This window comes from Takifugu rubripes, chromosome 21 (genome assembly GCF_901000725.2).
Source record: "Takifugu rubripes chromosome 21, fTakRub1.2, whole genome shotgun sequence".
Classification (NCBI taxonomy): Eukaryota; Metazoa; Chordata; class Actinopteri; order Tetraodontiformes; family Tetraodontidae; genus Takifugu; species Takifugu rubripes.
In genome coordinates this window covers 1,859,870-1,870,175 of record NC_042305.1, presented here as the reverse complement: position 1 = coordinate 1,870,175, position 10,306 = coordinate 1,859,870, and the positions used below count along the sequence as shown (strand labels likewise).

The 10,306-nt window shown below is 51.7% G+C and overlaps 2 protein-coding genes across 2 annotated transcripts in view; one reads left to right on the top strand and one right to left on the bottom strand.

Annotated features, from left to right (window-relative positions):
* The window catches only part of LOC101080092 (rabphilin-3A-like), a 17,842-nt gene extending 13,643 nt beyond the window's left edge, over positions 1–4,199 (bottom strand). The window contains exon 1 of the mRNA XM_029829141.1: positions 3,943–4,199. The gene's annotated coding sequence lies outside the window, so the exon portion shown is untranslated. The remainder of the gene's footprint in view (positions 1–3,942) is intronic.
* Positions 4,200–4,996: 797 nt separating this feature from the next.
* On the top strand, positions 4,997–9,660 carry vps33a (VPS33A core subunit of CORVET and HOPS complexes). The gene is made up of 13 exons (XM_003977392.3): positions 4,997–5,156; positions 5,307–5,372; positions 5,492–5,619; positions 5,697–5,883; positions 5,960–6,076; positions 6,178–6,352; positions 6,432–6,625; positions 7,560–7,686; positions 7,838–7,905; positions 7,984–8,121; positions 8,357–8,494; positions 8,568–8,736; positions 9,282–9,660. The coding sequence occupies exons 1-13, from the start codon at positions 5,055–5,057 to the stop codon at positions 9,473–9,475; spliced, it is 1,803 nt and encodes a 600-aa protein (XP_003977441.1). The 5' UTR covers positions 4,997–5,054; the 3' UTR covers positions 9,476–9,660.
* Positions 9,661–10,306: the final 646 nt, after the last annotated feature.

The window sequence follows — 10,306 nt, the reverse complement described above, 5'->3', positions numbered from 1 at the left end:
CCCAACCGAGTGACAGTTAAAGCTGCAGACCTGACTCAGCGTTATCATTTATCATTTCGGTCTCCAGTGATGGACGGGACAGGGGCTCCAAACAGAGCGTCGGCTCTACTTCGGGAATCAGCAGGTGGCTTTTACAGCGTCGCGCTCCATGTTTTTAACCAGGCAGCAGCGTTTAAAGGGACGTCTGGTCACATGCGCAGGTTTCAGCTCCATCACAGCAGCGTTAACAGGCTAAAGAACCGACAATGAGATCATGGCCCATTGGCCACGCTATAATCCAGTGAGATTACTGGAAACCAGAGCCTGAAGCTGCACACCTGCCTGTTAATGACGTCCACGAACGAGGTCCAACCCAATCGCACAGTGAAGTATGTCAAGCACGGTCTCGTTTTTAAGGCATCAATTAATTCAAATTCCCTCAGGATCCAGAGTCCTTGTTAAGCTAGCCTGAAGTTCTGGCACGGTTTAGTTGTGTATCTGGCACAACCTTCTGTCCCACTAGCAAACAGCTGGCTGAACCTCAGAGGACCAACGTGAACATTTCAGAGCTACGTCAAGCTCAAAATAGCCAATTAATCATCGCCCACGGCCGGTTTGCCCCCCCCCAGCAGGCTCCCTCAGGTCTTTGCTACGTTCCTTTGCTGCTGCTTGGGGGTCGCTCTGCTGTCAGTGACGTCTTTAGGTAGAGAAATACTTGCTTGGTCAGGTTCAGAGCTGGTGACAGAATATTCTGCACCTTAAAAAACCCTCCTGGGTTGTTCTGGGTCTCCACATCTGAGATGGGAAGTTCTGTCCCATGTGAGCAGAGGTCAGATCTCCACAACCTTCAGGGGTCTTCTCAGGCCTCTACCTCACCTTCTTCTCCCCGCCATGCTGGAACAGGTCCACCCTAGGTCCATCAGTCCAAAGATGCTGTTCCAGAACCGGGCTGGTTTCTGGAGAAGCTTTTTGGAGACGTCTAATCTGGCCTCTCTGGTTTTTGATGCTGATCATTGGCACCTTCTGCTGAACCCTCTGGATTTGGGAAGTCTTCTCTTCATGGTTGACGAAGACATTGACACCCCTCCTTCCTGGACGGCGTCCTTCTCTTGGGTGGATGTTGGGAAGAGTTTTGTTCATCAGGATGTGAAGGATCGAGGGAATTTCTTCTTATTTTCCAGTTGAAGGATCTTCTTGGACCAGATGTGGTGGATCCAGAGAAACAGTGTTGCCACCCGTCCCGCTTTTACCGGGATCGTCCTTCTTTTTTGCAGCCTGTCCCAGGATCTTTCTGAAGTCTCCAGGGACATTCTGTGTCCCGGATTTTAATGGGTGAAGTCCACATGAACATTCCTGATCATAAAATATCCTTTTCCTTTGTGTCCTTTCACAGGGTCACCACAAAGACGTTTGCAGGCTCAGATACTAACAAAGACGTCCAGTGGCAGAACCATGTGGTACCGGTCCAGTAGGTGTCAGAGTTCTGTGATGAGCCAGTTGAGCATAGTGGAGCCACAATTGAACAGATAGTGACTAGAACTTTAACCCAACCCGATCGGCAGGTGTTTGGATCTGACAGACTCAGGACCCTGAATTTAAGACACTCCTTGAAGGACACAGGTGGAAACATGGATGGTGGGAGAGGGAAGTGCTTTATGACATCCAGAAGGTGAGAGACTGTGTGATGCTGAGAGGATGGTCTGAGAGGTGCAGAAGGCCAGAGGAGCATGTTCACGCCTGTATCTGAGGACTGAGGCCAGCTGCTTCCTCTCCTGGGACTCTTGGGGCCTGATGTACGAAAGATTTGCTATTAGCAACACGCCTGCTAATAGCTCGTGCACTTTTTAGTTCCCAGTTCCTCCGAGCGGCCATCGGACACTTCCTGGTAAACCTCAGGGTGTAGATTCATCTTCTCTCGTCCACCCTGCAGCCCAAACCCTCGTTGGATCACGGTATCGCCTCGGAAGAAATACACACTGGAAAAGCCTCCAACCTGTTGAGTCCAGGTGAGTGGGCTGCGTGGTCTGGGTCTTCACCAGTCTGGATCTTCACCACTATGGATCTTCACCAGTCTGGGCCTTCACCAGTCTGGGTCTTCACCAGTCTGGATCTTCACCACTATGGATCTTCACCAGTCTGGGCCTTCACCAGTCTGGGTCTTCACCAGTCTGGGTCTTCACCAGTCTGGATCTTCTCCAGTTTGGGTCTTCTCCAGTCTGGGTCTTCTCCAGTCTGGGTCTTCACCAGTCTGGATCTTCTCCAGTCTGGGTCTTCACCAGTCTGGGTCTTCACCAGTCTGGGTCTTCACCAGTCTGGATCTTCTCCAGTTTGGGTCTTCTCCAGTCTGGGTCTTCTCCAGTCTGGGTCTTCACCAGTCTGGATCTTCTCCAGTCTGGGTCTTCACCAGTCTGGGTCTTCACCAGTCTGGGTCTTCACCAGTCTGGATCTTCTCCAGTCTGGGTCTTCACCAGTCTGGGTCTTCACCAGTCTGGGTCTTCACCAGTCTGGATCTTCTCCAGTTTGGGTCTTCTCCAGTCTGGGTCTTCTCCAGTCTGGGTCTTCACCAGTCTGGATCTTCTCCAGTCTGGGTCTTCACCAGTCTGGGTCTTCACCAGTCTGGGTCTTCACCAGTCTGGATCTTCTCCAGTTTGGGTCTTCTCCAGTCTGGGTCTTCACCAGTCTGGATCTTCTCCAGTCTGGGTCTTCACCAGTCTGGATCTTCACCAGTCTGGGTCTTCTCCAGTCTGGGTCTTCACCAGTCTGGGTCTTCACCAGTCTGGATCTTCACCAGTCTGGGTCTTCTCCAGTGCTACTCTGAATGGTTCCTGTGACTAAAGCATCTAAATCTGGCAGCTGAAAAGCTCCTCACCATCATCCTTAAAAGGGAGGGAGTGAAGATGTGGGGTTGTGGCTGCAGGCGCCTCCTGAATTACAACTTAAATAATGCAGATAGTGTGCAGAGCACCGCCTCCAATCTTTTTATAACCTTGCCCTAAACCCCCATGTTCCCCTCTGCACCTCCTTTATGAATAAAAGTCTCCTGCAGCATCATTTATGTGATGGGGGGGGGGGGGGGGGGGGGGGGGGGGGGGGACTATCATCCAGCCGCTTCCATGGTCGCTCATGTGAGAGGAAGCTGCTGCAGCGATCTCAGACTGCTCGTTCACTCCTCTCTCCCCTCCCCCACTCAAATCCCCGCGCTTCAGGTCTGTAGGAAGAGTTTAGACGGTGGAAGCCAGGGGCGGAATTTTTAATGCAATTAATGCAAGGAACAAGGAGGTGGTTTGGACCTCTCGGCCTGAAGGCTCACGGCTTCCTCAGCCTAACGCGGTGAAGTCCTCCATGTGCCATCAACGGGGCAGGTGAACGAGTGACCCTGTGGCCCTCCTGGAGCTGCCCACATTCAGGTGTGGGGGCAGGTTTGTACCTGAACCCCCAGATACTCCTGCAGTAACAGAGGGGCCGCTCTCACTGGGACCGCTCCCCCTCCGGAGCCCCCACGGAGCCCCACTATCAGCTGCATCTTCTGCCATTCATGACTCCACAGCCTCAGCACCACAGCAAATTCACCAACCCAACACGAGCACTTGCTCGGTTCTCTGCACCACCAACGGGAAGTTCCTTCCGCTGCAGATGAATCATTCCACCCAGACAACCCCCCCTGGTGAAAACCAGCTTGTTTTCGGACCCCCGCAGGTAATCGGCAGCTCAGCGCACACTTTGCAACAACGAACGATCCCTTTTTCATTCAAATGCGTCAGCGCAGAGCTCAAAAGCACAACAGAAGCCCGTCTGCACACCATCAAAGGTGTCTTTCTGAGCTCCCCTCAGAACCTCCCCGCATCCACCAGGCGCGTGAAGGGGGCGTTGGAAGCGCCGAGTCAGAGCAAAAGCAACAAAGCCGCGGCGATTTCGGCTTGAGGATGCAAAATCTTCGAAGGAGAGATCCAACATGTAACCTACCTGAGATTGCAGCCTTCTTCTCTTCCCTCCTCCTCCTCCTCCTCTCCCAGGAGCTGTCAGGGAATGGTGCGGATTAAATGTCTGCGCGACGTTTGGATCCAAGCGCACAGTCAGTCAGTGCGCATGGTGCCCACCCCAAGCCCGGCTCCTCTACTGAGCCATCCTCCCAGATTGATTTATGCATTCATCTGGAGTGGGCTGTCGCGAACGGACATCCACCGTGCGTGGGAACTCACCGTGATTGGTGTGTGGAGGATGGAAGCCCTTGGTACCCTGGGAAGGAAACCCCTGGATGTCTGAAGTGATGAAACCGAAAGCTTTATTCCAACACTTGGCCGCCTCAATTTGGAATTATAATTAGGCTGGACGAGATTAATATGCGCATATATAGAGATTCATTAATTGTTCCATAAGCTTTTCGGAACTGAGCCTCGTGTTTGCAGTTTTATATAACAGCTCTCAATAGGACAGACTCAAAATTTCGACCCGCACCTGCTGGTTTGTTTGGTTTTAAAGAAAAATCCTACGGGCGGTATATTCATTTAACAGCAGCCACCTAAAGGTTACTGTGTAGCTGATGAATTGGCCGGTTTTGTAAAAGGGATTTGCATTTTAGTTATAATTTAATCTCCAAAAGTATTCCGGTTACGCCAAAATTGGCGTCTCTGAGCGACACCCGACTCTATTTACTGTGCAGTTTCAGCGCCATCTTATGGTTTGAGCAGATATTGCACCAATAAAAAAAGAATCATATAGCGTTAACGCCTTGAAAACGTACTAAGCTTAAAAACACGTTTGAATTTGACAAAAATAAAATAAAAGACGCTCGTACGCTGTTTTTGTGGCGTATTTCTCGCATTAAGAGTAAGAAAAGTTGAGAAAGGATCATTACTGAAATACAAAATACGTATATTGCAGTTTTTAATATGTAAATATGCTCAAAGTTGCATAAACATGAGGCGCATCAAAAGCGCGGAGCCGTTCTCTGGACCGCAAACAGGAAGTGCCTGACCGGAAATGGTCGTTTGAGATGGGCGTGAACTAGCTTGACGCGAGGTAGTCACGTGACCGCGCCGCGGTCACCTGATCTGTGGTGTGGACGGTGGGGAAAGATGGCTGCTCACTTATCGTCTGGGCGAGTCAATTTAAACATCCTGAGAGAAGCGGCGCGGAAAGAACTTCGCGTGTTTTTGGACAAATGCGCCGGAAGTAAGGTAGATGTGTGAAAGCCGACAGACACCAGGGCACCGGAAGTGCATTATCTGTAAATGGAGCCTTCGCCTTGTCATTTAGCTGTCTGACATCTGTACTTGTTGAATTAGACTATTATCGCCATGCTGTTGACTCAATGTTTGGTTGTTTAGGCCATAGTCTGGGATGAATATCTGACGGGGCCTTTTGGGCTCATCGCGCAGTACTCCCTCCTCAAGGTGGGTGATTTATGCCTTTTATTGGGGGGGGGAAACCACAGTAATTACCACTTTACAACACACGGTGAGTATTTCCGTTGGGAACACACTTTAACTGTCTTATTTTTGGTCGTGGGAAGGAACATGAAGTGGAAAAAATGTTCACCCTGAAAAGTGGCAGGGTCCCCCCCGCCGACGTCAAAAATGTCATCTTCTTCGTGCGCCCCCGGCTGGAGCTGATGGACATCATCGTCGACAACGTCTTCAGGTCTGTAGGAACCGCTCCTCAGCCGGGCTCTTCGGCCCACGGCTGCGCTCATTTTGAAGACGTTTCGTGTTTGACAGTGAAGACAAGCTGCACTCATCGCGGGACTTCCACATCCTGTTTGTCCCCCGGCGAAGCCTGCTGTGTGAGCAGCGGCTGAAGGAACAGGGGGTCCTGGGCTCCTTCGTCAACATCGAAGAGTACATCCTGGACTTAATCCCATGTGATAGCGACCTGCTCTCCATGGAGTATGAGAGTGCCTTCAGGGTAGGTGGGACAGCACATCCAAGCTCACTTTCAGGATTTTCCCACTGTTGTGATTGGGTTTCTTTGTTCTTCGCAGGAGTGCTACCTGGAAAATGACCAAACAAGCCTCTACCACACAGCTAAAGGCCTCATCAATTTACAGGCGCTGTACGGCACCATTCCACAAATCTATGGCAAAGGAGAATGTGCACGGGTGAGTTTGAAGCAGGTGGGAACATCTGCTGAGGAGGGGGGTGCTGCTTTCCCCCCCCGGCTGTGGTCTTGGTGCTGAAGAAAAGCTTTGCTCGTCTTCAGCACGTCGCCAACATGATGCTGAGGATGAAGAGGGAGTTCGCCGGCAGCCAGAATCAGATCCTGCCCGTGTTTGACTCTCTGCTGCTGCTCGACCGCAACGTGGACCTTCTCACTCCTCTGGCCACGCAGCTGACCTACGAGGGCCTCATCGACGAGATCTACGGAATCACCAACGGTCCGGAGGAGCCCTCCCCGTCATTGGTGAGGCTTTTTCCATCGGCCGAGCCGCTGACTCTTCTGCTGCCGACCCGCAGGTTATGTCAAGTTGCCTCCTGAGAAGTTTGCGGAGAAAAAACAGGGCGAGGGGAGCAAAGACCTCCTCACAGAGCGCAAGAAGCTGCAGCTCAACTCGGCCGAGGAACTCTATGCAGAGATTAGAGACAAAAACTTCAACGCTGTCGGCGCGGCGCTTAGCAAGAAGGCTAAAATCATCTCAGCAGCCTTTGAGGTCGGTCCCGCTGCGTCTTTCTCTTCACTGGTGTGTTTGGGTCTGTCGTCAGTTAGTCCCCCCCCCCACACACACACACACGTCTATATTTACGCGCGTGTGTGTTGAGTGCTACTCTGTGTTTGGAAGTCATGCGTATCTGATCTCAGTTAAATCGTTAAATCCTTTTAAAGCTCGTTTAGTTTGCCTCCTCTTATCCCGTCATCTTTGCTTCCTTTTACCTCTAGAGGTCAGAGCAGATATCCCATAATTAGGAAAGTGACAAAACACCCAGATAAGATGGCTCACCACCTGTGATGGTTCTCTGCTTGGAGCCCGTTGCCACAGCGACGGTGACAAACATGTGTGTAGACCAGGCATGGGCAAACTACGGCCCGGGGGCCACACGCGGCCCGTTAAACGTTTTAATCCGGCCCGCCAAACTTGAAAAATTAAATGAATAAACCTTGTTAATGTTATATTTTCAATGCAATTCTGGTGTTTTCCCACTAGAAAAAAGACAGTCAGGAGGAGAGTGATGGTGATATCCTGAAGGATAACAGAACTTTCAGTGCTTTAAAATAGAAATTAATTTTTTTTAAAAAGGCACATTTTATTCATTTGATTTTAAGTGTTTTAAGACTCATTCCAAAGTCAGATATTTTGTTGTAATGCTTCTCTTCATTTTCATTTGAAATTAAAGCACATGTTTTCTCCATATCCCAAGATGTGTGTTTTTTCTCCAATGAGGTGAGGTTACCAAAGCACTCCATCCATCCATCTGCTCCTGGTCCGGCCCCTTTGTCAAATGTTAGAACCCATTGTGGCCCACGAATCAAAATGTTTGCCCACCCCTGGTGTAGACCGTCAGCGTGTTCCAGCTGAGGTCCGATCGGGCATGCAGGTGTCCGAAGGGCTGAGACGCTAACGTGTGTCGCTCTCCTGTGTGTTGTAGGAACGCCACAATGCCAAAACGGTGGTGGAAATCAAGCAGTTTGTGTCTCAGCTGCCTCACATGCAGGCGGCCCGAAGCTCCCTGGCCAACCACACGTCCATCGCAGAGCTGATCAAGGAAATCACAAGTGTGTGTTCGCACCGGGGCGACGGGTTGAGGCTTGTTTATTGACATCATCTCACGTCAGAGATCGTTAGAGCAGCATCCTGTTGTGTCCCTCACAGTTCTTGAGCGTTTATTGTGATGTAACGGGCTCTAATTCACGTGTGTTGGTCCAGCTTCAGAGGCCTTTTTTGATAATCTGACGGTGGAGCAGGAGTTCATGACCGGCATCGACACGGATAAGGTCGGTGGGTCGCCGCGATGCTCACAGAAACGCCGCGCTTTGCCCCGCAGCAGCCGAGCCCGTCTCCTTCTTTTCCAGGTGAACACCTACATTGAAGACCGCATCGCCCAGAAGGAGAAGCTGACCAAGATTCTGCGTCTCATGTGCATGCAGTCGGTGTGCAACAACGGCCTCAAGCAAAAAGTCTTGGATTACTACAAGCGAGAGATTTTCCAGGTAAACACCAAGGTTGTTTTGGCCCGATTAAATCTATCCCACCGATCCTTGAACATCGGTTTATTTCCACGCGCTGCTCCAGTTGAAGCTCCGATGTAGAAATATGTGGCCCAAATGGCATTTTGTGTGTCCGACTGCATGATCAAAGCATGAAAGGAGGAGCTAGCTAACCTGGACAGTTCTGAGGCTGGTCAATGAGCAGTGAAATGGAGATGTGTGTGTCTTGCTTGTGGAGGCCTACGGCTACGAACACATGCTGACTCTCAACAACTTGGAGAAGATGGGTCTTTTCAAGCCGCAGACCAGCTCGAGGAACAACTACCCCACCATCAGGAAGACGCTGAAGCTGTGGATGGAGGACGCCAACGAGCAGGTAGGAGACCTTCTGAAGGCGGAACCGCTCTTGGCCTGCATCGTTTGACCCGTTTTCGCTGTGATTTTGACAGAACCCCAACGACATCTCCTACGTGTACAGCGGCTACGCTCCCCTCAGCATCCGGCTGACGCAGCTGTTGGCCCGGCCGGGCTGGCGCAGCATCGAGGAGGTGCTGAAGATGCTTCCAGGCCCGCACTTTGAGGAGAGACAACAGTTGCCGGGCGGCCTTCATAAAAAACGTAAAGAACCCCCGGCTGTGCGGCGTGTAGATAAGGCCCAGCTTTGTCTGTGCTGTCAGACGTTGAAAAGCACCAGATTGATGACACCAAGCTGACAATACCAGCGAAGAAGAGAAAGTGGCGGCGGCGGGGGGGCTCTGACGAGAGCCGCTCCGGTTCTCTCCCACCGAGGAGAGGCCCCTCCAGGAGGCGCCGCCATGAATCGGATGATTAAAATGTGCTAATGAAATCTTGGACTGGGCTTGTGTCAACACGTCCTCTTGTCCAGGGCGGGTGGCGGTGCTGATGGGGGGGGGGCTGCAGCCACAGGAGGGCCTCCAACCTTCCCCGCTTCCTCTCCCACCACAACCCTGCTTCTAAAGCCGGAATTTAACAGCCTTTGCTAGATGATTCTGGGTGAAATCATCTTAAATCCACATCAGAATTGAGCTGAAATGATGAGACCTGATGTGGTCCCTCAGCATCATCCTCATCCTCATTGTTGTTATTATCATCCTTTCTGCTTATTAATGCTGAGTCATTGACGCATGTCTCACCTGTTCCAGGCCATCAGGGGGAGAATCGAACCACGCTGGTCTTCTTCCTGGGCGGGGTGACGTACGCGGAGATCGCGGCTCTCCGCTTCCTGTCTCAGATGGAAGACGGCGGGATGGAGTACGTCATCGCCACGACCAAGCTGATCAACGGCACGTCTTGGATCGGATCCCTCATGGACCACCCGGCCTCAAAGGCCCCCTGAGTCACCTGGACGCTCCGCCTCGTAGGACCTTTGTGCTCCTGCAGCTGTCCTGCTGTCCCCCGTTGTTTCACCTGTGGCTCATTCCTGTTTCTCCCCTCACATCTTGTACATGTAAAACTGTTTAGTTGCCCCTTTTCTGCTGTATATACATGTATAAATATGGATTATTAAAACATGGAACATGCCCCCCTTTTTCCCCTTCTTTTGGAGGAGCACTAGGGCCTGCTGGGGAGCCATTTTGCTTGTTGTTAAGTGGGTTGAAGAAGAAATAAAAGGCGCTGGGGGTGAGGCAGGGCAGAGCTGGGAGTGTATCTGTCAGCAGTGCTGCAGCTCTCTGAAGGAGCAATTAGCAGCATAACAGGCCCCGATCAGCCGGTAATGGCCCTGTGCTGTCTACCCACGGCATCCCATGATTTGACAGCGCAGGACACTGATTGAATTAGGGGCCATTTGCGCTGCGCTTCCGGTGGAGGAGACGTGCAGCGGGAGGGTGTTTGATCTGTTCCCGTCGATACCTTCTGCAGGCCTCCTGCTGCAGACACTGAGACCCGCGGACGCGCCCGGACCGTTCCTGACATCTGTCCCGGACTCGCAAACCCCTGCTTTTCTACTGCGCTTTATCTTTAATTGATTAGCAAACGACCGCTTTTATCGTCTTCCGGTCGGGCGTGCGTGTGGGCGCAGCAGGCGCACCATTAGATCCGTCCCGGCGGGTTGAGATCCCTGCCATCACTTGTTGTCTGTGGCTCCTCCTCTGCCACAACAGCTGGAGACCTTCATGGAAACAGATGCAAAGTTGGGCGAGCAGCGCAGGAGCCTTTCTCTGATCAA

What these genes read in the sequence shown, in the direction of transcription:
- vps33a (XM_003977392.3), top strand. Translation starts at nt 5,055, where the DNA reads ATGGCTGCTCACTTATCGTCTGGGCGAGTCAATTTAAACATCCTGAGA. An exon ending in GCAAAGGAGAATGTGCACGG is followed by an intron (nt 6,077 to 6,177) that starts GTGAGTTTGAAG and finishes GCTCGTCTTCAG; the next exon opens with CACGTCGCCAACATGATGCT. An exon ending in ACAAGCGAGAGATTTTCCAG is followed by an intron (nt 8,122 to 8,356) that starts GTAAACACCAAG and finishes TTGCTTGTGGAG; the next exon opens with GCCTACGGCTACGAACACAT.